The sequence below is a fragment of the Mobula birostris genome, chromosome 9 (genome assembly GCF_030028105.1).
Source record: "Mobula birostris isolate sMobBir1 chromosome 9, sMobBir1.hap1, whole genome shotgun sequence".
Lineage (NCBI taxonomy): Eukaryota > Metazoa > Chordata > Chondrichthyes > Myliobatiformes > Myliobatidae > Mobula > Mobula birostris.
In genome coordinates this window covers 20,029,744-20,056,386 of record NC_092378.1, presented here as the reverse complement: position 1 = coordinate 20,056,386, position 26,643 = coordinate 20,029,744, and the positions used below count along the sequence as shown (strand labels likewise).

The window sequence follows — 26,643 nt, the reverse complement described above, 5'->3', positions numbered from 1 at the left end:
AATAGCTGAACAGCATGTGGTATATGTCCATAGTTTCATATAAAGCATTACTGGATTTAAAGGAACTGGACAATGTTATGTTGTCTTTTGTCATGTTTTAGGAAGGAGAATGGTCTTGCATTTTAACACATTAAATTAGAATATAGAACACTATAGCTCAATACAGGCCCTTCGGCCCATGATGTTGTGCTGATCTTTTAACCTACTCAGAGGTCAATCTAGACCTTTCCTGCCGCATAGCCTTCTATTTTCTTTCATCCACATGCCTTTTTATGAGTCTCTGAAATCTCCCTAATGTATCTGCCTCTTCCACCACTTCTGGCAGTGCCTACCACCATCCACTGCTGTCTGTGAATTGGCTTCATGAGTTCTTTTGTCCCACACATCGAATCATTAGTGCCCCCTTGTGTTGGCACCAAGGGATAGATCATTTTAAAACCAACCAGATTTGATCCACACTGCATTACTGTACAGTGCAATAAAGTCTTCAACTGAACATTAAGAATTTGCTCCTTAGAAGTGATTTAGAATTATAGATACTTCAAATTGAATAATAATATTTTGTTTTAGTAGTTCAGTTTTCAAATCTTGAATTTCTGAAAACATTAAATATTTACAATTCTTTTTAAGCTGCTTAAAGTTAAGATTAGTTTTATTTGTCACATGTACATCGAAACATACAGTGAAATGCATATTTTGCATAAAATCAAATCAATGAGGATTGTGATGCGCAGCACACAAGTGTTGCTGCTGTTCCAGTGCCAACATAGCATGCCCACAAATCGCTAACACTGACCTGTATCTCTTTGGAGTGTGGAAGTTTACTAGAGCACCTGGAAGAAACCCACACTGTCATAGGGGCAAGGAAAGAGTCACCTCCCTGTTCTCCATCAATTTGAACAAAGGAGCAGAAAACATTGCAGTGTTTTTAATGGCTTAAGACTCTCTTCAGTGTACAGTATCCAGCTTTCAACAGTTACAAATTAAGAATATTTTTAGAATTAGAATCAAGTTTAATATCACCAGCATATGTTGTGAAATTTGGTGCTTTTGCAGCAGCAGTACAATGCAATACATAATAAGAGATGTGAATTATAGTAAATATAAATATATATTTAAATTTAAAAAGTAGTGAGGTAGTGTTCATGGGTTCAATGTCCATTTAGAAATCTGATAGTAGAGTGGAAGCTGTTCCTGAATCAGTGAGTGTTTATCTTTGGGCTCCTGTACCTTCCTCCTGATGGTAGTGTAGCCCCCCCTGGCCACCCTCAGGGTCGCTCGGCTCGCTGTCGTCTAGGGAAACAGCCTCGGCCCCGCCAAACTGGGTAATTCGTTTGTGTGGATGCTGTGTGAGGTACCCCACCCCGCCCAAATAACAGACAATACACCAGATGCAATTAAATGATTTACAGTTTATAGATATTACTAATTCTATGACATTAATATGCATTTGATACAGAGAGGAAAGTAATGGGAAAAAAAAGGCGCCAACACTTATCAAAGTTCAATCTCTTCGTGCACAAAAACCGTTGGAGCTCAAGGACCTTCTTCTTCACCCTGCGACCCCCTCGGACCACCTCGACCGGCCGCCTGGGACCAACAACGGTGGTCGACCAGACGCTCCACACGAGTCCGTCTCCGTCTCCTCGCCGAACATCCCGCTCGTGGTCCGACCCCGTTAGCGGACTCACAGCACCCGGTCCATCCTCTGTCTCGCTCTCCCGCCTTCTGCCCCCAAACCCCCTCGCAAACAGTATCTTCAAATACACCAAAACCATAACAACTATCCCAATTGGTTAATAGCACCCTCTAAACCACAATAAGCTGCTAGCGCAAACTTTCTCAGCGTTAAAGCACAACAAAGCCGCATTCCCCAGATTAACATAACAAAAACGCCATTTTAATTAGCCTCCGCAGTAACATAAAAGTCGAAACCCCCTTACAGTAGCAATGGGAAAAGGGCATGTCCTGGGTGATGGGGGTCCTCAATGGTAGATGATGCCTCTTTGGGGCATCACTCCTTGAAAGTATCCCGGATGCTATGGAGGCTAGTGCCCATAATTAAACTGAGTTCATAACTTTCTGCAGCATCTTTCAATCCTGTGCATATGGAAGGAACAGGCAAATCCCATACAAAATGGTGTTCATAAGGAAATGTTGCAAATCTAGTTAAGCAGTACGATTAGGCAAAGGGAAGGGGTGGAGTGAGAGCTGTGTGGATCTAGATGAGCAGCAATTACTGGCAGATGGAGGAAGGAAGAGACACGGGCTGGAAGGTGATGGGTAGAGGTAACAAGGGGCTACAGATGGTGAAATCTAATGCAAAAGGAAGTTGGGGCATCAAATGAGACAAGGGAGCTGGGGTGGATAGATGGGAACAGTTGAAAAGGGAACCCAGTGGGAGAAGGGTGTGGGTGATGGGCAAATGGAGTATGTGTTAGATTGAAAATAAATGTGGAAATAAGGGGTTTGGCGGGAGTGCTGTGGGTATGGGAGGAACTGAATAGATCAGAAGAAGGGAGAAAGACAGGTGGGAAGTGGGTTACCTGAAATCGGAGAATTCATTGTTGATACTTTTGAGTTGTAGAGCATCCAGGTGTATACGAAGTGCTTTTCTTGTCTTTCATTTTTTCATCTTTCACAGGCTGTGGACAGACTGTTTAAAGTGGAATTGGGGTGGATTAAAATGGCTAGCAAATGGAAGCTCGGATATTTATGAAATGAACCTCAATACAAATAGTGTTATATATGTGTATAAGTGAAGAACTCAAGTAAGTCAACCTCCGGTGATGCTGGTTTTATATCAGAGTGGGGTTGGTGAGTGAAACAAGACAGACGAGCATCAAGCCCCCCCTCCGGAAGGCTGTGAACTCTGATAGCAATAAAGCCATATGTCATGTACGTCTGGCTGTCACAAGAAAATGTTGCAAAATTCATTTAAAAATTCAAACTGCTAACAATTTTTTTAACAAACAAGAGAAACTCTGCGGATGCTGGAATTCCAAGCAACGCACACAAAATGCTGGAGGAACTCAGCAGGCCAGGCAGCATCTATGAAAAAGAGTAAACAGTCAACGCTTCAGGCCGAGACTCTTCTTCAGGACCATGAAGGTCCCGCTGATTTCCTCCAGCGCTTTGTGTGTGTTGGGCTAACGATGTTTCAAAGTTAATGAAAACTGAAAAAACCAATACGTTTATATATGCCATATATTTAAATGTTCAAAAAATCCAAAATATAAATTAACTAAAATTTAAATGGAACAACACATGGGCCAAAACGTCAACTGTACTTTTTCCATAGATGCTGCCTGGCCTGCTGAGCTCCTCCAGCATTTTGAGTGTGTTGCTCAAATTTCCAGCATCTGCAGATTTTCTCTTGTTAAAAATTAAATTGGCCTGTGGCAGACCTAACTCCAACATAAGAGCTGAGAAACTATGGCTGGATTCTACATGAAGCACATTCCTGCTTTCCACATGCATGCATATATACCAGAAATCCCACAAAGTCCAGATATTTGCCAAAATCTCTATTGAGGATTTTGTGCTCTTTATTAATAATTCATCTCAACAAAACAACAGAAGTTCTTTGTGCCGTTTGTAAGCTGCTCAAAGTGTAATCTGTATTGTCTATTCCATATACCTGAAGAGCAAAAAGGTCTTTACTGAAGGTCATAGCTTAGAATTATTTTTGATGTACTTGAATTAGCATTGCTGAAGCCCCATTACCATCTGAGCAGTCATTTAAGGGGCATTTTCAGTATATCAGAGTTGCACTTTTTATAAAATTGATTCATCTTGAAAGAATTATACAGGAGTTTCCATTAATTGGTGATATGTGTTGTTCCACTATATATTTCCTTCTCATTTACATTCCACCCTTAATGGTTTACAAGCAAGAAGTCCTTGCTATCAAATGGTTCTTATAAATTTGTGAACTCTGACTTCAGTTAATACTCGAGGGTGTTTTAAATCAGCAGACTTTGTTTATCCATGCATCTTTACTGAGGTGCCAACATCATAGGTCATTAAGCACTGATATCTTTGGGGTTTGCTCCAGTATAAGGCAGGGGTTCCCAACCTTTTTTATGCCATGGACCAATAGCATTAAGCAAGGGGTCTGTGGACACCAGGTTTGGAACCCCTGGTAGAAGGTAAACATCCAGAGTCAGTATCAGTCAGAATTTAATATGGTAGATGTTGCTCTTCAGGCAAAGATGAAGCACTGATTCATGAGCACTTTGTGTCTGATAACAGGAATACTTGCACTGCATCAGGTCCTATGAGGCTATTTCAGTAGATATGATCAAACTCTGTTTTTGCAGCAGGCTTCAAGTTTAAAACTAGACTGCACTCGTTGATACATTCTGTAAAACTATACGTGCATGCTTGTACACTTCTACACATGCGTGAAGAACAGAAGGATGACTAAAGAGACAGTAAGACCTTAATGATACTTTGCTTCATTAAGGACCTCTCCTGTGAGAAGGTACCTTGATGAAAGTGAGAACTGTGTAAAACAGGCTGATATGCTGGAACATATTGACATTAAGAAAGGGCGTGCTGGGACTTCTGAAATCCATGAGGGTAGATACGTCCCTGAGGCCAGATGAGATATAACCCAGGTGTAATGGTAGAGGCATATACATTAGGGACATTTAAGAGACTTGGATGGACACATAGATGAATGAAAATGGAGAACTATGTGAGAGGGAAAGGTTAGATTGATTTTAGAGTAGATTAAAGTTTGGCACAACTTAATGGGCTGAAGGGCCTGTACTGGGCTATACTGTTTCATATTCGATAAGACTCAGGATAAGGATTTCTCACCAGCAACAGGACTATTGATACCCAAAGGGCTCTTGTACTTTCATGCATCAGTAATTTGGCTGGAAGCTTCTCCTGAACCTTTTTGTGCCTGTTCTTCTCTAAAAGTATTGATCCAATAAACATTGAAAATAATGAAAATGAAGTGCCATCCTCTACAATACAATTAATTTTGTTGCCCAGTTCAGAGCAATTAACAGCTAATCTTTTTTTTAAAAAGTAAGTTTTAATCATAGAAAATATATATGAGAAATGCAAAACAGTAAATGGCTTTCTTTATATTCAGTGTCAGTACATTTATAGTATTGTCTAAGTCTCGACATTCGTAGTGTCATCAAGTTAATACAGTCCCTGTGCCAAACACCAATGCCACTCACATTTCCTCTTCGAACTATACACCCGTCTCTAATTTGTAATGACCAGTGTGCGCAAAAATCTTGTTCTGTGCAATTTTCTTCCCAGTGACAGCAACGTGTGCGCACTGAATTTTGTATGTAGATGTATTCATTTTAACAGCTAGCAAAACACTGTCAAGAAGAACTTTGATCTCCTCTGGGTTTGACCGTTTTCACAGTCGTTTGTCTGCACTCTCACAAAACTTACGTGGCAGTCCTGTCGCGGGTAATGAAGAATTTTCTCGCTGGAGCTTTTGCACACTGTCCATATGCGATTTGCTTGCTAAATGATGCTTTAAAAAGAAAAGTTTCCAACTATCACTCCACTTCTTCCCACTTGCAAGTTCTCCAGCACCTTTTGTATCGTGACAATTGGCTTAAACTATTCTGCTTTAAATGAACTACCAGTTACTTTACACTTCACACGCTTTGCTTCTTTCGATTTCGGCATAGTGAATCAATAATTTCTTCAATAAACACAGTATAAATAAGCCAGATCTAAAATCTGCAGAGAAATCATCGCAAACTCCTTGTTGTCGACACTGTTCACATCAGAACCGGAAAAGGAAATGTGATTGTGTACGATTGCAAAATATACTTAACATGCCAATGGGGTAGAGGGTAACAACCTTTTGTGCTCAGTTTAAATTTCCCTGTGCACTACTAGCAAAAGATGTGTGCATGCACACACGCGCACACCCTAGAGGGAGCATCGCCTTAAGTGTGCATGCAGCTGTTACATAGGACCAAGTTCTCAGTGCCGAATGGCAGCAGGACTTTAGATTGCAGTTCTTCCCCACAAACCCTTTGTATTGCCTGCACCAAGCTTCATTTTGTCCTCTAGTGTGTAGTCCTCAAGTCTGGAAGGTGCTACAGACATCTCAACAAGTTTTGGGGATACTAAAATGCATCTCTCACTAAGCTGATGTTTCAGAGCACTTGATGGCTGCTTTGGTATGTATGTGCCCCAGGGAATAGCCTGTAGATCAGAGAGTCCTTTGTTTCATGGCTGCTTCAGGTGAGCATCGGCACAGACCCTTACATCCTTTTACAGAACATCTTTGCAAATACATTGCACGAAGAGGTGGGTGATTACCTCATCCTCATCACAGTCATCTTGAGGGCAGTAGGACACTCTGACCATGCAGGAAAGATCTGACAGTGAGGGCCCTGCTCACTGCCAGGGAGGTGAGGTCTTGACACCTGCTGGTGATGAGGCATTGTGCCAAATGGTTTTCAACAGTCTGCTTGGGAACTTACTCCACAGGGTTCACGATGTCATTTTCCAGCAGGCTTGCAGATCATTCTCTGCTGACTGCTGCCGGATGGACTTGTGGTCGGTTAAGAGCTGTTCACCTGTTAGCCAGGCTCCCATTCACGAAGGGAAAGGATAAGTGAACTTGTTGGGTCCCTGCAGTAAGTGGCTCACCTTACAGCTGCTGAGACTGGCTTTTTATTTCCAGCCCTTATACAAATATGGGAGTTCTCAAACCCGTACGCTTATTCCATTAACCAGTTGTCATGCTCTAAAATCAGTACTGCGTTCCAAATTGTATTCGTTATCACAATCTGTACAAAAGAAGAGTTACATTTCTGATATGTGTACATAATCAATTCAATGTAGTTGTATGCTTTTTATGGTTGGATGAAATTGTAGCTCAAGACATTTTGTTAAGTCCTGTAGCTCTGCCTGTGAAGATTTATGTTAATGCATGTTTCTCCTCTTCCTTTTGCAGTGAGTATGTTTTTGAATACATTAACCCCCAAATTCTACGTTGCTCTGACAGGCACATCATCCTTGATCTCAGGGCTTATTCTGGTAAGTAAATATTATTACATCATCATTATCATTATGAATAAAAATGTAAACAGAATTGCAGCTGGGCCAGATGTGCAGTTGTCCATGATCATCAGCCACGTTTTATGTTTTTTCATCTGTTGTCATTACTTGTGTCCTGAGAACCTTTTAACACCACTGCTTATATGTATGGACCCGGTTAGTTAACCCTTGACATTTTATACCATTGGAAGCCATGAGGTTCTCAGCTTGAAGATCTATAAATATCCATTTCGGCTGACATCTTAAAGGTCCCTGGATACCAGTCCCTGAACTCTCCATTTCTGGTACTGAGAAACTTCCTGACTTTCATTTCCCAGGCTATTGTCTCTGAATCACAGCACTAAGGTCTTGCCCTTGTTTGGGAGACCTGGTTAGCCATCTTATTTGCCAGTTTACTTAAACTGCTTCTTTCAAAAATCTTAGCTTAGTTTCTCTCTCCACGGGTACTGCTTGACCTGCTATTTCCCTAACTTTATGCAACTGTTTGTCATTTACAGCATCTGTGGTGTTTTGCTCTGGTTATTGGCATTTCTTAGTTCACTACAATTTGTCCTGTCCCACCCTACTGCTCCACTAATGCGATTCTCACAGATGCAGTTCATGCAATGGAGGAGAGAAAGGGGCAGTGTCAGGTTTGTCTTTGTGCAGACTCTACCTGCTTCTCTCTTGTTTCATTAATCCTGTTTTACGGGCATGCAACAGTACCACAGGTGTTTTCCTATTTGGATGGGTTTTAGGAAAGTGAAGATGCATTATTACCATGCATAGGTTTTTTTCTATTAATTCTAAAATAATTAAAGATATCACGAACCAAGTGATGACTTGCATTTTTGGATGATAGAGCTTTGCTGTTGTAGAGTTACAACCAACTCTTCACTGAACATACATCTCACTGCATTAGGTATGGGACGTACAAAGGTTCAAAGTAAATTTATTATCAAAGTACGTATACATGTCACCGTATACAACCCTGAGATTCATTTTCTTGCGGGCACACTCAATAAATCCAAGAAACACAATAGAATCAATGAAAATCCACACCAAGCAGGACAGACAACAACCAATGTGCAAAAGACAACAAACTGCAAATACAAAGGAAGAAAAATAAATAATAATAATAATAATAGTAAATAAGCAATTAATAACAAGAACGTCAGATGAAGAGTCCTTGAAGGTTAGTCCATAGGTTGTGGGAAAATTCAGCAATTGTGTGAGTGAAGTTGAGTGAAGTTATCCCCGCTGGTTAAGGAGCCTGATGGTTGAGGGGTAATAACCATAAGACAAAGGAGCAGAAGCCGGCCATTCGGCCCATCGAGTCTGCTCCGCCAGTCTATCATGAGCTGATCCATTCTCACATTTAGTCCCACTCCCCTGCCTTCTCACCATAACCTTTGATGCCCTGGCTACTCAGATACCTATCAATCTCTGCCTTAAGTAAACCCAATGACTTGCTCTCCACTGCCGCCGTGGCAACAAATTCCACAGATTCACCACCCTCTGGCTAAAACAAATTTTTTTGCATCTCTGTTCTGAATGGGCGCCCTTCAATCCTTAAGTCATGCCCTCTCGTACTAGACTCCCCCACCATGGGAAACAGCTTTGCCACATCCACTCTGTCCTTGCCTTTCAACATTCAGAATGTTTCTATGAGGTCCCCCCTCATTCTTCTAAACTCCAAGGAGTACAGTCCAAGAGTGGTCAAGCGTTTCTCATATGTTAACTCTCTCATTCCCGGAATCATTCTAGTGAATCTTCTCTGAACCCTCTCCAACGTCAGCACATCCTTTCTTAAATAAGGAGCCCAAAACTGCCCACAATACTCCAAGTGAGGTCTGACCAGTGCCTTACAGAGCCTCAACATCACATCCCTGCTCCTATGCTCTATTCCTCCAGAAATGAATGCCAACATTGCATTCGGCTTCTTCACCACTGACTCAGCCTGGAGGTTCACCTTAAGGGTATCCTGCAGGAGGACTCCCAAGTCCCTGTTTCTGAACATGGTGGCGTGGGTCCTGAGGCCCCTGTATCTTTTTCCTGACGGCAACAGCAAGAAGAGAGCATGGTCTGGATGGTGGGGATCTTGATGACTGATGCTGCTTTCCTGCAACAACGCTCCATGTAGCACTGGGGAGGTCTTTACCTGTGATGAACTGGATCATATCCGTTACTTTTTGTGGGATTTTCTGTTTAAGAGCATTGGTGTTTAAATACCAGGCTGTGGTGAAACCAGTCGATATAATCTCCATCGTTGAGGCTGGCTCATGGACGTCCAGTTTTTTCCTCCTGAAGTCAATAGTCAGCTCCTTGGTCTTGCTGTCACTGAGTGAGAGGTTGCTGTTGTGGTACCACTTGCCAGATTTTCAATCTCCCTCCTATTTGCTGATTCGTCACCACTTTTGATTCAGCCAACGACAGTGGTGTAAAGAGAAAACTTACTTAAATATAGTATTGGAGCTGTGTTTAGCCCTACAGTCATAAGTATAAAGCGAGTAGAGCGAAGGGCTAAGCACCCAGTCTTGTGGTGCACTTATGCTGATGCAGTCTGTGGAGATGTTGTTACCAATCGGAAGTGAGGAAATTGAGGATCCAGTTGAACAAGGAGGTATTGAGGCATAGGACTTGAAGCTTATTGATTAGCTTTGAGGGGATGATGCTATGGAATGCTGGGCTATAGTCGATAAAGAGAATCCCAATATATGCATTTTGCTGTCCAGATGTTCTAGGGTTGAGTGAAGAGCCAATGAGATGGCATCTGCTGTGGTAGGCAAATTGGAGTGGATCCAAGTTGCATCTCAGACAGGAGTTGATATGCTTCATCACTAACCTCTCAAACACTTCACCACAGTGGATGTAAGAGCTACTGGGTGATAGTCATTGAGTCAGTTTACCTAATTCTTCTTAGGCTCCAGTGTAATTGATACCTGCTTGAAGCAGGTAGGTACCTCAGACTGCTGAAGCGAGGGGTTAAAGATATCCGAAAATCTTTCTCCCCCTCCCCCTCCCCCTCCCACTTCCAAATCTCTTACTACCTCTTCCTTCAGTTAGTCCTGACGAAGGGTCTCAGCCCGAAATGTCGACTGTACCTCTTCCTAGAGACGCTGCCTGGCGTGCTGCGTTCACCAGCAATTTAGAAGTGTCACCCGGTTCGGATACGGCCCAAGTGCAGAGTGAGAGACACTGAAGCAGGTCGATAGTTCACAGACTTTAATGCAAACAGTGTTAAGGGGAAAACTCTAAGCTAAACAGGACCATTAACTAAAACTCTCAAATGGCAAATGAAGCCTACACTGCGGCTGAAAAGAACAACTAAGGGTAAAACGAATACCGCTAGTCTTCAGAGTTAGTTGACTCAGGCAAGGCGGAATGCAAGCAGGTAGCGAAGCATTGTTGTGTCCGAGTCTCAATAAATACAACCATGGAATGAATGGAGTTAAGTACTATCACAATGAAATAATAATTAGCTGAAACGCGCACATTCGCAAGCGAAATTGCTGAATTTGCTGCACTGCCGAATCCGTGGTTGTGACAGGCCCCCTTCTCTAGGCGCAGCCCCTGAGGCATCACAGACCTGTGTCCGCTGGAAGTCCCGGATGAGGGACTTGTCCAAGATGTCCTTCAGTGATGCTGGTAGATAAGTGCCATGGTGCACACTGCCAGTATCGGAGCCAAAGACTTCCACGTAGAGCTGGAAACAAGACTTTTACAGGGGTAGCTGGATCAAGTGACGCCGTGAGACAGATCATTCTCAAAATGAGGACCCTCCAATTGGAACTAACCAGGCACCTGCTTCAACAATAAAACTAACACAGAATCCCTGAGCCTATCAAAATAAACTTAAATAGAAAGCATCAGGAAACCGCATTACAAAGAGTGCATCGCTCGAGAAAAACACAAGGATCTCTTAAACCATTAATAGCTGTTCTTAAGCAACAATTAACTAATTCAGGTGCTCCAAAAACCTCAGAGCCCAATACTCTGATGCCCTGCACAGACCTGAAGAAGTCACTACAGGACTCCCCACCCCCTATAACTGGCATCTGATGGCCCAGGAAGACCTGAAAACTCAAGATCCAGGGATGACTCGAGAGACCTGGGGAACTTGAGAGGGAGGCTTGGGGAACTGGAGAGGCAAGGAGACTCGGGGATCCAGAGAGACTGAGAGACCTGGGAACCCCAATAGACTGAGAGACCTGGGAAGCCCAACAGACTGAGATCCGTGGTTGTGACAATAAGGTGTTGTTCCTCCAACCTAAGTGTGGCCTCATCATGACAGTGGAGGAGGCCATGGATAGACATATTGGAATGGGAATGGGAAGTGGAATTATAATGGGTGGCCACTGGGAGATCCTGCTTGTTTTGGCGGATGGAGCATAAATGCTTGGCGAAGCAGTATCCCAATCTATGTCGGGTCTCACCGATATACTGGAGGCCATACCAGGAGTACCGAACACAGTAAATGACCCCCAACAGACTCACAGGTGAAGTGTCACCTCACTTGGAAGGACTGTTTAGGGCCCTGAGTGGTAGTGAGGGAAGAGGTCAAGGTGCTGGTGTAGCACTTGTTCTACTTGCAAGGGTAAGTGCCAGGAGGGAGATCAGTGGGGAGCGACGAATGGACAAGGGAGTCGCATAGGGAGTGATCGCTTTGGAAAGCAGAAAGTGGGCGCGGGGGTGGGGAGGGAAAGATGTGCTTGGTGGTGGGATCCAGTTGGATGTGGTGGAAATTTGGAGAATTATGTGCTGGGCACAGAGGCTGGTGGGGTGGTAGGTAAGGACAAGAAGAACCCTATCCCGGGTAAGGTAGCGGTAGGATGGGGTAAGAGCAGGTGTGTGTGAAATGGAAGGAATGTTGTTGAGAGCAGCGTTGATGGTGGAGGAAGGGAAGCCCCTTTCTTTGAAAAGGAGGACATCTCCTTTGTTCTAGAATGAAAATCCTCATCGTGAGAGCAGATGCAGTGGAGACGGAAGAATTGAGAGAAGGAGATGGCGTTTTTACAAGTAGCAGGGTGGGTCGAGGTATAGTCCAGGTAGCTGTGAGAGTCCGTTGGTTTGTAATGGACGTCCCCAAGTATGATTTGAAATGCACTGGAGTGAGCTGTTTCTTGTTTGATGATGGCAGCATTCAATATCTGGAGGCCTGGTTAAAGGGTCTCGGCCCGAAACTTCGACTGTACCTCTTCCTATAGATGCTGCCTGACCTGCTGCGTTCCACCAGCATTTTGTGTGTGTTGCCTGGTTAATGTTGGTTTTTGGTGGTATGTAAACTATGGGCAAGATCACAGAGGAGCGCTCTCTTGGTAAGTAGAATGGTCAGCACATAATTGTTAGATGTTCCAGGTCAGGGGAACAAGAGTACGGCAAAGCTGCCACATCTGAGCACCACAAAGAATTTACCATGAAGCACAGACACCCACCTTTTGCCTTCTCCAAACCAGCAATTCAATTTATCTTGTGTATTGAGAAGCCATCAGGTCTTATTGACACACCTGGCATGTTTGGAGTGAGCCATGTCTCTATGAAACACAGACCACAGCAATTTCTCATTTCCTCCTGATACAGCAATCTTGCCCTTGGGTTCTCCAGTGACTGTACATTTGTAAACAAGATGCTGGATAGACGGAGTCTCATTACTCTGTGTCTCAGTCTGGCTTGGAGTCCTCACCACCTCCATCTCTTCCGGCCATGGTGATGTATCTTCGTCCACTTAACAGTGCCGCACCTGCGTGCTTGAGAATTAGTCCGCCATGTCCTGCAGAAGATGATGAAATTGCTAGTTTATCATTAAGGCAGTTTAAAAGTATGTTGCTTAAAGGGAAATGACAGGCTGCAAATTTCAGTGAGAGTAATTCAGAAGAGGTATATTTAGAAGTTTTGTAAGCAGCTTGCAGCATGAACAGAGATGTGTAATTACCTGTTGAAGGCTCATCTTTCGTTTTGGTTTTATACTTACTATCTAAAGGTACTGTTGGGGCATGTTACTGGTGAGTAGATAAACCCCCTTCACATTCCATTCAGAGACCATATTATATGCTTCCAGGCAGTAACATCACGGGAGACAGTGAGGGATAAGCACAGTGCAAATTATTAGTCTGGCTTGGTAAAATGGAGGAAAAGGAAAAATGTTCTTGTGCTTTACTGGTGTATATGATGAATAAACTTCTCTTGGGCTAACAGATGTTTTGATGACAGGCTCTGCCATCTTCATCAGGCATGATGCCGAGGCACATCTAGTCCACTGGTATATATTCCCCTAACGTTCATCCGTCCTGATTGATTAGTTCGCAGCCAATCAGGTTTCCACTGTCTCACCTTCTTTACAATTTGATTCCAGTTCTTACTTAACTGGAAGAAAAGGAGTTTGCCATGTCCATCAGTAATAAGGCAAAGGTCTCATGCTTGTATTCAATTGGTTAAAGAAAATGCAGTGTCCTCTGACAGATTTAGTAATTTGCATTTTCCACATGTTTGTTTGTTGTATCGATTATATTGTGAGTAACTTTTACAAAATGCTGGAGAAACTCTGCAGCTGAGGCAGCATCTATGGAAAGGAATAAACAGTCGACGTTTCATCCTTCATCACGACTAATGAAGGGTCTTGGCCCGAAACGCCGACTGTTTATTCCTTTCCACAGATGCTGCCTGACCTGCTGAGTTCCAGGACTTTGTGCGTTCGTGTTACTCTGTGTTTCCAACATCTGAGGAATCTCTTGTGTTTATGGATTAAATCAGAAGTGCTTTACAATATGTACTTCACCACTGTCATGTTGCTGGGTCCTTTGATTAGAACATAGAATGTGGAGCAGTACAACACAGTACAGGCCCTTCGGCCCATGATGTTGTCCTGACTATTTAACCTACTCCAAGATCAAACTAAACCTCCCTCCTATATATCCCTCCTGTTTTATTCATCCACGTGCTTATTTTTATTTATTTATTTATTGTGATATTACTGCGGAGTGATAGTGCTGAAGATGAGGTAGTTGTGTTACAAACAGAGGCGGTGTGTGGTGTGAGACTCCTAGAAAGGAGAGGCTGATGATAGGGCAAAGTTCTAGTCAACAGGATGAGTTACAATGTAAAAGGCGGACAGAATCAAGAAGTGTGAATCTTGGACTGAAGGCATTGTATTTGAATGTGCACAGTATACGGAATAAAGTCGTTGAACTTGTAGCACAGTTGCAGATTGACAGGTATGATGTTGTAGGCTGAGTTTAGAAAATGGATCAGCCATGATGAAATGTGGCCGGTTGGTGGTGCAGCGCCGGACTTCGGAGCGAAGGCTCCAGAGTTTGAATCCAGCCGGCTCCCTTGCACATTTTCCATCCGTGCTGGGTTGAGCGTCGAGCTAGCAACTCGGCCTCGTAAACATAAAGCCTGCTAAAAAGACGGCGTCATGACGGTGTCGGGATGACTCCACTCGGAGTTAAGGGCTTTCTTCTTCTTCTTCGTGATGAAATGGCGGAGCAGACTCGATGGGCCAAATGGCCTAATTCTGCTCTTATATCTTATGGTTTTATGGGATAGGCCATTCGAGTCATGCCACCCAACAATCCCCCGATTTAATCCTAGCCTAATCCCGGGACAATTTACAATGACCAATTTAACCTACCAGTAGGTTTTGGACTGTGGGAGAAAACCAGAGCATCTGGAGGTAACCACACACAGTCACAAGGAGAACGTACAAGCTCCTTACAAACAGTGGGGAGAATTGAACCCGAGTTGTCTTTACTGTAAAGCGTTGTGCTAACCACTACTCTACCATATCACCTTAAGAGTCACCCTTATCTAGGAGTCTTATAAATTTTCCTGATGTATTGGCCTCTTGTGGCTCAGTGTAAAAATAAAACTTACTTCTGACATCCCCCTATACTTTCACCAGTTGCCTTAAAAGTATGTCATCTCATATTAGCCATTATGATCTGGGAAATAGGTGCTGACTGTGTCCACTTATCATATAAACCTCTGTCGAGATGCCTCTTGTCATCCTCCAGATAAAGAGGTGTCAGGAAAATGAATATGAGTATTTTTGCTGCAAATACTTTAAACAAAAAATTTTGAAATTTCTATTTCGTTGCAATCTAAGTTCTAGTGATGTGGACAATGATGGAAGTTTATCTTCATCCCTTAATGGAACTCGGGCAGTACGGTGGGTTACAACTGTGGATCTAAGTGTGGTATTTATTATTAGATTAATTGAAAAAGCATTATTACCTCACACTCATGTAACAAAATAAAAGAGCTCGTTCTACACTTTGATGGTACATCATAGAAAGAGCTGGGTTTTTTTTCAGTCCTTCCTCCATGTGTCCTTAATTACACATTTCAAATGAAGTGGTAAATCCATTAGCATACGTGTTTGATTTGTAGGGTTCAGTGGAGTGGGAAACATCTCCCAATCTCTCAATATTATATTGGTAGCGGCCCTTTACATTGTTTGACCAGGGTTTTTCTTTTCAACTAGCTAAACAATCTGGTGCTTTTGCGATCTCCTGGGGGATTTGGCGAACTAGGTTCCCAAGAGTGCAGGTATGGCGGGGACAGCCATTGCTGGTGTGGACGCCAAACTGAGGCCTGATGGTGGAAGCTGAACCTGTGGTTAGCTCCATAACTCCATCCCAATTACAGTATTGACAAGATTAAAATTGTCAGGGATGAGAGCGAAAAATGAACAGGTGTTCAGCACCATCTGCCTGTGTTTGTCTCCTCTTTTCGCTATTACCATTGGACAGGAGGGACAGGAATCTTGGGTCCCACACTGCCAGCTTTGGGAGCAGTTATTCCCCTGAAGCCACAGGACTCCTGAAGGGGCTTCACTCACCTCAGTGCTGGATGGACCCCCCAGCTGTGGAAACATTTTTGGGTTCTTTACAGTTCATGTTCCAAGTGTTTTTGTTTCCTTTTTTATTGTTTGCAAGATTTTTTCTCTTTTTTTTTGCACATTGGGTGCTTGATGGTCTTTGTTGTGTGGGTTTTTTAAATGGGTTTTTAATGTGGAGTAGTCTTAATGGGCCAAATGGCCTAATTCTGAAACCTATATCATACACCTTATGGTTATGTTGTGTTTCTTTGTGTTGTGGCTGCCTGCAAAATGACAAATCTCAAGGCTGTATTGTATACAGTACACATACTTTGATAATAAATGTACTTTGGACTTTGAAATTTATTGTTATAAGTGTGGAACACTCGGAAAAGCCTCACCGCGGCCTCCTTGACCGCACAGTACCCAGATGCAGATACCTAACTTGTGAGGATGTAAGCATGCTGGTCAGTTTAATGATGGTGTCAAAATAAATTCTTGAAAGTAATGTTTCAATTTGATGTTTTTGAATTCTAGTTTTTCCACCAATAAGTAACAAATTTATATAATGCCTTCTGAACTCAGGATGCCCCAAATTACTCTTCAGGCATTTGCAAACCTTTGAAGCAGTAGAGGAATCGAGCAAAGGCGTAGGATCTACAAAACTCAGCGGCTCAGAGCACTATATCCAACAAAGGCTGGCGGGGGGGGGGGGCGGGGGTGTTGCGGACAACAATCTGAATGAGCACTGAAGACCTGTGATGCAGAACTAGTCATGGGTCTAGCCAAATTGTCTGGTACACTTGCAACACTGGCATCTAACCTAAAAAGTGGAAAACTGCCTAGCATTTTCCTGTTCAAAAAAGGCAGGACAAATTAATTGGTTAAATGATCACTCAATCTGCCTATGTTTAATCATTAGTGAAGTGTTGAAAGGTATTGTTGACCATGGTGTTATGGTTCTCCAATAACCTGGTGGCAATTAATAATCTAATCACAGAGGTGTCAGTGAATGAGCACTTCCAACAAGAGAGAGTTTTAGTCTATGGAATTACTGTACCGTTGCCGAGTACGCCATGGTCAAAGTTCTAGGAACCACCAATGATCAATAACTGAACTGGGCCACCCATAAAAATATTGTGGCCGCAACGCCATGGAGGCTGATATTCTATGATAAGTAATTCACTTCCTGACACCTCAAATCCTTTCCACCATCTGCAAGGCACGTCAGAAATTATGGGAAATATATTTACATGGATGACAAAGCAGTGGCTGATTACCAGAGGCAAAGTGTGGGAATAAAGGGAGCCTTTTCTGGTTGGCGGCCGATGACTAGTGGCATGCCACGGGGGTGTGTGTTGGGACCAGTACTTTGTAAGTTGTATGCAATGATTTGGATGGTGGAATTGATGGCTTTGTGGCCATGTCTGTGGATGATATGAAGGTAGATGGAGAGGCAAGTAATTGTGAGGAAGTAGAGAGGCTACAGAAAGACCTGGAGAGGTTAAGAGTATGGGCAAAGAAATGGCAGATGGAATGCAGTGTCAGGAAATGTACAGTACTGTACTTTGGTAGAAGAAGTAAAAGCATAGACTGTTTTCTAAATGGAGAGAAAATTCAAAAATCTGACGTACAAAGGGACTTGGGAGTCCTTGTACAGGATTCCCAAAAGGTTAATTTGCACATTGAGTCGATGATGAGCAAGGCAAATGCAGTGTTAGCATTCATTTTGAGAGGACTAGAATGCAAAAGCAAGGATATAAGGCTGAGACTTTATAAAGCATTGGTGAGGCCTCACTTGGAGTATTGAGAGCAATTTTGGGCCATATATCTAAGAAAGGATGTGCTGACATTGGAGAGGTTTCAAAGGAGTTGATGAAAATGATTCTGAGATTGAAAGGATTGTCATATGAGCAGCATTTGATGGCTCTGGGCCTCTACGCACGGGAATTCAGAGGAATGATGGATGACCTCATTGAAACCTATCGAATGTTGAAAAGCTTCGATAGAGTGTTCTTGGAGAGGATATTTCTTTTGGTCGGGGAGGCTTAAGAACATAAGAAATAGGAGCAGGAGTAGGCAATCTGGCCTGTCGAGCCTGCTCTGCCATTCAATAAGACCTTGGCTAATCTGGCCATGGACTCATCTCCACCTACCTGCCTTTTCCCCATTATTCTTAATTCCCCTACTATGCAAAAATCTATCCAACTTGCCTTAAATATATTTACTGAGGTAGCCGCCACTGCTTCATTGGGCAGAAAATTCCACAGATTCACTACTCTCTGGGAAGAGCAGTTCCTCCTCATCTCCGTTCTTAATCTGCTCCCCCAAATCTTGTGGCTATGTCCCCTAGTTCTAGTCGCGCTTACCAGTGGAAACAACTTTCCTGCCTCTATCTTATCTATCCCTTTCATAATTTTATATGTTTCTATAAGACTTCTTCTCATTCTGATGAATTCCAGTGAGTGCAGTCCCAGGCAACTCAATCTCTCCTCATAGTCTAACCCCGCTCATCTCTGGAATCAATCTGGTGAACCTCCTCTGCACTTCCTCCAAAGCCAGTATATCCTTCCTCAAGTAAGGAGACCAGAACTGCATGTAATGTTCCAGGTGTGGCCTCACCAGTATCCTGTACTGTTAGCAATGAAGGCCAACATTCCATTTACATTCTTGGTAGCCTGCTGCACCTGCAAACCAACCTTTTGTGATTCACGCACAAGCACTCCCAAGTCCCTCTGCATAGTAGCATGCTGCAATCTTTTACCACTTAAATAATACTCTGCTCTTTCATTTTTCCTTCCAAGGTGGATGACCTCACATTTACCAACAATGTACTCCACATCTGCCAGACCCTTGCCCACTCACTTAACCTATCTATATCTCTCTGCGGGCTCGCCGTATCTTCTGCACAATTTGCTTTTCCACTCAATTTATTATCATCAGCACATTTAGATACACTACACTCAGTCCCTCTTCCAGATTGTGAACAGTTGCATGGCCAGCACCGACCCCTGCAGCACACTGCTCACCACTCATTGCCAACCAGAGTAACACCATGTACCCCAACTCTCTGCTTCCTCTTATTTAACTAATCCTCTATCCACACTAATACATCACCCCAACTCTATGCATCCTTATAGATAAGTCTTTTACGTGGCACCTTATCGAACGCCTTCTGGAAATCCAAGTAAGTAACATCCATCTGTCCCCCTTATCCACTGCGCTCATTATATCCTCAAAGAACTCCAGTAAGTTTATCAAACAGGACCTGCCTTTGGTGAAACCCTGCTGCATCTGTCTGATGGATCCATTTCTTTCCTGATGTCTTGCTGTTTCTTCTTTAATGATGGCTTCAAGCATTTTCCCAACTACAGATTTTAAACTAATTGGCTTATAGTTACCTGCCTTTTGCCTACATCTTTTTTTAGAATTGTGGCGTGACATTCACTGTCTTCCACCTGCCGGGACCTGCCTGGAGTCCAGAGAATGTTGGTAAATTATCACCAAAGCCTTTACTATAACTTCTGCCATTTCTTTCAGTACCCTGCGATGCATTCTGTCAGGACCAGGGGACTTATCTATTTTCAGGCCCACAAGCTTGCTCAGCACTACCCCTTTAGTGATAGCTATAGTGTCGAGTTTCTCACCTCCCATCGCATCCATAGCATCTCTCTTTGGCATGTTAGACATGTCCTCCACTGTGAAGACCTACACACAATGGTCATTCAAAGCATCGGCCATTTCCTCATTATCCAATATCAATTTCCCCTTCTTGTCTTCCAAGGGACTTACATTCACTTTAGCTATCCTTTTCGGCTTTATATAATTATAAAAAACTTGTACAATCCATTTTTATATTTTGTGTGAGTTTATTTTCATAGTCTAGCTTCCTTTTCTTTATTGCTCGCTTAGTGGTACTTTGTTGCTTTTTAAAGTTTTCCCAGTCTTCCAGTTTCCCACTATTCTTGGCGACTTTGAATGCATGTGCTTTTAGTTTGATGCCTTCTTTTATTTCCTAAGTTATTCTTACTGTCATCCTTACTGTCCTTGCTTTTAACTGGAATATACTTTTGTTGAGCATCATGAAGAATCTCCCTGAAAGTCTTCTGCTGTTCTTCAACTCTCCCATCTTATAGCCTTTGTTCCCAGTCTACACTAGCCAAATCCTCCCTCATCCCATTGTAGTTTCCATTGTTTAGGCACAATGCACTGGTCTTAGATCGAACGATTGCACCCTCCATTTGTAGGAGAAATCCAATCATACCGTGATCACTCTTTCTAAGAGAATCCCTAACCACAAGATCATTAATTTTACCTGTCTCATTGCACAGGACCAGGTCTAAGATAGCACGTTCCCTTGTAGGTTCAGTAACATGCTGTTCAAGAAAGCCATCACGGATGCATTCTATGAAGTCCTCCTCAAAACTGCCTCAACCAACTTGATTCATCCAATCTATGTGCAAGTTAAAGTCCCCACACGATAACTGCTGTTCCATTCATGCCTTGGATATTTCTCTGTTTATTGCCTGTGCCACTGTAATATTATTATTCAGTGGTCGATAGACAACTCTCACCAGTGATTTTTTTCCCCTTACTATTCCTAATCTCTACCCAGATGGATTCATTATTCTACTCTTTAGATCTGATATCATCTCTCATTATCGCCCTGATCTCATAGTTACTTTTTTGCCTGTCCTTCCATATTACCTGATATCCTTGGATATTTAATTCCCAATCCTCTCCACCCTGCAGCCACGTCTCTAATAGCCTCTAAATCATACCTCTTTGTACTGACTTGTGCCACAAGTTCACTGACCTTGTTTCGAATACTATGGGCATTCAAATAAAGTTCCCTTATACTCATTGTGCTTTTAAGATCTTGTAATCTTTTACTCTTTTGCACTTGAATTTTCTTCACTGTTTCGTGCTTTCCAGAGGTTACTACCTTTTTGGTTCTGCTTTCTTAATTTAGTCCCTAGTTGCTCAGATTCCCTCTACAGAACCTATTTCCTTGTTCTACCTATGTCGTTGGAACCCACAAGGACCAGGACAACTGGATCTTTCCCCTCCCACAGCAAATTCCTCTGCAGGAAGACCAGAGGGAAGGCCTCATAATAGAAGGGCATCCTTCTAGAACAAAGATGAAGAGGAATTTTTTTTTAATGAGAGAGTGGTGAATCTGTGGAATTCATTGCCACAGGTGGCTATGGAGGCCATATCATTGGGTACATTTAAGGCAGAGGTTGATAGATTCTTGATTGGTCAGGGCATGAAGGGATACGGGAAGAAGGCAGGACGTTAGAGCTGAGAGAGAAAATGGATCAGCCACGATGAAATGATAAAGCAGACTCGATGAGCCAAATGGCCTAATTCTGCTCCTATATCTGATGGTCCTAAGTCTATGATGAATTCTCCCCACCGTCCTGGATGAGCAAAGCCTCAACAACTCTGGAAAAAGTCTGACGCTATCCAGGACAAAGCAACCTGCAATTGGCATCCCATCTATCACTCAAAACGTACATTCCCTGCACAACTGGTGTACCATCTGCAAAATGCACAAGATATCTGAGCTTAACTATTGCAACAGCACCTCCCATACTGCTAATCTTTACCAGCAAAAGAGGAAAGCTATCAGATTCATAGAAATACCACCACCTACATGCTCACCAATGAGCTGTATGCTGTCTTAAGCTGGAAATATAACCATTGTTTCTTCATCTTTGCTGGGTCTAAATCCTGGATCTACACTCACTTAATAGGACTGTGGATGACCTGCACCATACAAACTTAGCAGGTGAAGAAGGGCAATGCCTTCGCAATTGTATTGCGGATGGGCAACACGTATTGGTCGTGTCAGTGACACTCACTTTCTAAACAATGACGGTCTGGTCTGATAGAAGTCCCTATGGTTATGAATGACTTTGACTGAGGAGGTATAGAGACAATATTTCAAATCAAGAACAGGCAGACATCAATATCTAAAATGTGTAACTTACCACTGCAAGGAGTGGTTGAGGCAAATCGCACAAGTATGTGTTGAGGCAGTCTGACTATAAAAATGTAGAAGTGGACAGAGGGATGCGTTAATGGCGATCGATGAAGAAGCGTGGGAGAATACCTGTGGTGTAATTAATAATATGGGCATATTGAACTGAAGAAAGATCTCGGCCCGAAACATCGACTATCTATTCCTTTCCGTAGATGCTGCCTGACCTGCTGAGTTCCTCCAGCACTTTGTGTGTGTTGCTTTGGATTTCCAGCGTCTGCAGACTTCCTCGTGTTTTTGAATTGAATACCTTTCTGTCTGTGTCGAAACTATGTGTAATCGTCTTGAACTTTATAAAAATATTAAATCTATTCATCAAGTCATAGGATAAGATCCAGAAACACTGAACTCCTTTCCTCTTAACCAATTATCCACAAGATAGTCCTCATTCACAGCCACCAGGAGGAAGGAACCCCTTTCATTTTAATATTTTAAGTACTATTAAAAGAACTGTTGCTTTGAATTTAATATTTGTATGAATTTTAAGGTGAGGCATCAACTATGATCACAACTTCAAAGCTATATCAGATTTTCAGGTGCAATCAATGCATTTTTTTTTGGTTTCACAGATATTTGAATGGTGGTATTTTCGAAAGTATGGCACGTCATTTATTGAGCAAGTGTCAGTCAGCCACCTCCGGCCATTGCTTGGTGGAGTGGACAACACCACGCCCAGCAACTCCACCTCAAATAATGGAGATACTGATTCGAACAGACAGAGCGTATCAGGTAACAGACAGCAGCCAAAATGGACGTTTAATAATCCTATGAGCCTTATGACTATGAGCTTTCCCACCAAGTCCCAGGAGTCAAGGCTTGCTGGCTGAGGGACAATAATTGAGGACTCTGGCAAAGTTATTAGAGAGTAAATGTTTCATTGAGAGAATATCTTGCTTCTTCCTTCATGGCGACCCCTCCCCCCCCACCCCGTTGCTTTTTCTTGAGGTTGCCTAAAGCAGTGGTCCCCAACCACCAGGCTGCAAAGCATGTGCTACCGGTCCACGAGGAAACGATATGAGTCAGCTGCGCCTTTCCTCATTCCCTGTCATGCACTGTTGAACTTGAACATAGGGTTGCCAACTGTCCTGTATTTGCTGGGACATCCCGTATATGGGGCTAAATTGGTTAGTCCCATGCGGGACCGCCCTTGTCCCATATTTCCCCTGCTAAAGTAGAGCGTTCCTATGAAACCTTTCGTGCCAAAATGGCGTAAAGCGAAGAAGCAGTTATCATTAATTTATATGGGAAAAATTTTTGAGCGTTCCCAGACCCAAAAAATAACCTACCAAATCATACCAAATAACACATAAAACCTAAAATAACACTAACATATAGTAAAAGCAGGAATTATTTGATAAATACACAGCCTATATAAAGAAGAAATTATGTATGTACAGTATAGTTGGGAAGATTAAGCCAAAACCGATTTGTGGAAAAATACCGGCACGTACGTGCATGCGCACACAGGTGTCCGCGCAAGGCTTCATGGTCATGATAGTCTTTCCTGGGGTAAAGTGTCCCAAGATTTGACTGATACTTCTGTCCCTTATTTGGGAGTGAGAAAGTTGGCAACCCTAACTATAAAAGACATGTCGAGGTGAGGTTCACCCTACTTGGACAAACCACCCCCCTCTCCGCCCCCCCCCCCCCCCCCCCCCCGTCGGCCGGTCCACAAGAATATTGTCAATATTAAACCGGTCCGTGGTGCAAAAAAGGTTGGGGACCTCTGGCCTAAAGCAATCTGTTAGAGGATGGTTTGTTGGGATGTCCAATGTCCTGCACCTTGTGTTCAAGATTGCTCAGGTGCTTTTAGAGATCTACGGTGACTTTAAATACAGGGTAAGCTTTAGTTTCACTGGATTTTCTCAATGCTTATTAAGGCTAATAACAGTAATCAGTGTTGGCTTTATGCAACTCAGCAAGCAGTTTGAAGAAGGCATGCTGCCTATATTGAGATGGTGGATCTATTGCACAATGCAATCCTGTTTCGGGGGCTATCTTAACTCATCCCTCAATCTGTTTAGCATATTTGGCAACTGACACTATATAAGTTTATACTTTTCTCCATTTAGAGATTAAAGCAACAGAAATTCACTAACAAACTACTTCAGAAAAAAATATAAAATGCTTATTTTGTCACAGAGCAACTGTGAAAGAGAAATGTAATGTGGATATCCTGTCAATGCTAATGATGTGACTGATAAGCTGTTTACTTGGCAGGCTGAACTTACTTTATAAATAAACATTGCTATCATTCTCAGGCTAATGTAGTCTAATGAACAGGTCAAATATCAATGGTTTGATTTAATATCAGAGAACGTACATTATATAACCTAAAACCCTTACTCTTTGCAATCACAAAACAGAGAGGAAGAAAAACCCAAAGAATGAATGACTATGTTAGAAACACAAAGCCCCCTCCCTCTCCCATGCACAAGGAGCAGCAAAAACATCAACCCTACCCCCTTGCCCCCACTTGCTCCAGCAAAAGCATTAACCCCTCCCCCCCATCTGCCGTGCAAGCGATAACAAAGTCCCCAGAGACCATGATGTAGAGTCTGTGAAAAGCTACTGTCCATCCCAGCGCTTCAGCATCTCAGACAGGCTCTATCTCTCTCACTGGCGAAGGAGAGGGAGAGAGCGCTCCTGTCACAGAAGGCTGTTTCGATGTTACAATCTACAGCCTCGCTTATTGGAGTTCCCCCCAACGCGAGAACCAGCAGACTTTCACTCAGTGTCGAGAGAGTTATGGATTTTATTTAGCCACAGCAAGTTCTTGTTGCTAATACACTCTTACTAGACATATTGTATCTGATAAGCAACACGCTAATGACTTGCTTCTGGGTCCTTCTTTCTCATTGTAAGTTGCAATATAAAGCAGCCCTTGCAATATGAATGCCAAGCGTACTGTTACACCGCGAATTTGTTCAGCAGTGAATTGATAATTACAGTACTCTGAATAGATTGGTTGCAATTGGTGCTTTTAGGAACTTTGCCTGAGGTACCTTCTGCTAAAACTAGCAGCGATAGTTCAATCCACTTCAATTATTTAAATCTTGATTTGCATGCGTCTGGAGTGTAGGAAGGAACCTGGAAACAACTTATAATGCTTAAGTGATTTAGACGAAGATTATCCATGATTGTGTAATTGCCTTGAGTGTTGGTTTTAAATAGTAAGTCAACTGGGAAGTTCCTGATAATGAAGAGACTAGTTGTAAATCTACTTCTAATGTATCAACGATCCGTGTACCCTGAAGCACTGTACATGTGCAAATACTTACTACAATGTGAGCTTTTCAGTCGTGTTTTTAAGGATTTTCCTTTCCTTCATCACCTGAAGAGCTTCAGTTTGAGTTCATGATAAAACTGGTGATTAGGAGATTGTAAAAAGCCAATTTCCTTGTATAAATGAGGGCAGTGGAGCACAGAAAGAGGCAATAAATCCATCGACATTTATAACACTTGTTCGAAATTTCCAGGTGGAATGATCTTTTCATCTTGCTACTGCTCCTCGTCGCACTCTTTTCCATGAGGCGGTCGGTGGAAATGAGTGAACACTAATTCCCAAGGCTGACTCCTGTCAATATTCTCCTATCCCCATTCATGATTGGCCACAGAGCTATTGTACAGAGTGAAATGCATACGATACTTATTGGAACTGCATTGATCAAAGCAGCAACTAGGGCTTTGGTTAGTGAGTGTGATTAGTGTCATTGGTCAGAGAGTGGAGTGTGCTGCTTCCCTCTTCCAGCATGAACGTGCCGTACTGTAAATAAGGCATACTAATCCATTCCTACAAATAATAATTGGACTCCCCTAAATCCATTGGGATTCTAATGTGTATCATAAATCTGTGCCTAAATCTCTCCAATCTTCTTTTAGACCATAAGATATAAGAGCAGAATTAGGCCATTTGGCCCATCGAATCTGCTCCACCATTTTATCATGGCTGATCCATTTCCCCTCTCAGCCCCAATCTCCTGCCTTCTCCCTGTATCCCTTCATGCCCTGACTAATCAAGAATCTATTAACCTCTGCCTTAAATATACCCAATGACTTGGCCTCCACAGCTGCCTGTGGTAACGAATTCCACAGATCCACTGAAGTTGTAGACAGTTGGAAGGTTTGCCAAGAAAATTCACCTCCAAGATGCTCAGTGTAATATGACGTACTTTAAAATTAAAAGTTACAATAAAATAGTTTACAACAGTAGTTTTTACAGGCAGAACAAGGCCCTCTTGCACAAAACCTGCAACATTATGTACATCTAGAACGGGAAGCAATGTATCAGAAACCACACATCTAGAGTGCTCCCCATCTATTCCAAAAGCAGATGCATTGCACAGCTAAAATTGGGAATCAGATTTACTGTGCAGGGCACAGAAGTATTAAAATATGGGAAGTTGTTGCTTATGTTGCAGTTCTTTAGAAATAAGTGATAAAATCAGTTCACAAGTTTAATCCCATCATCTTGGCTTGATTTCATACTGCCTGATAATGTGAGAGGCACTTGGAGAAATTAATTTAAACTTCAGGTTATATTGTACATGAGAAGGCAGGAATCCTTTCAATGCGTGGAGTTCAGCCACAGAGAAAGATTCTGTTGGAACTAAACTAAGAATAGTGAGAAATACCTGAATTACAATCAAATATCATGGGAAAACAAGCTATCAATCATAGAAATTTGAAAAATTTGTTGCCTCTTTTGCACATATGGGCTTTGACCTAGCCCATACCTTGT

General features: G+C 42.6%; 1 protein-coding gene across 13 annotated transcripts in view; it reads left to right on the top strand.

Moving 5' to 3' along the window:
* LOC140202572 (suppressor of tumorigenicity 7 protein homolog) overlaps positions 1 to 26,643 on the top strand; it is a 205,620-nt gene that overhangs the window by 141,892 nt on the left and 37,085 nt on the right. For all 13 annotated transcript variants that reach the window (XM_072267585.1, XM_072267583.1, XM_072267586.1 and 10 more), the window contains 2 exons: positions 6,956 to 7,038; positions 22,472 to 22,631. In XM_072267585.1, coding sequence (XP_072123686.1) covers positions 6,956 to 7,038; positions 22,472 to 22,631 — 243 coding nt within the window. The remainder of the gene's footprint in view (positions 1 to 6,955; positions 7,039 to 22,471; positions 22,632 to 26,643) is intronic.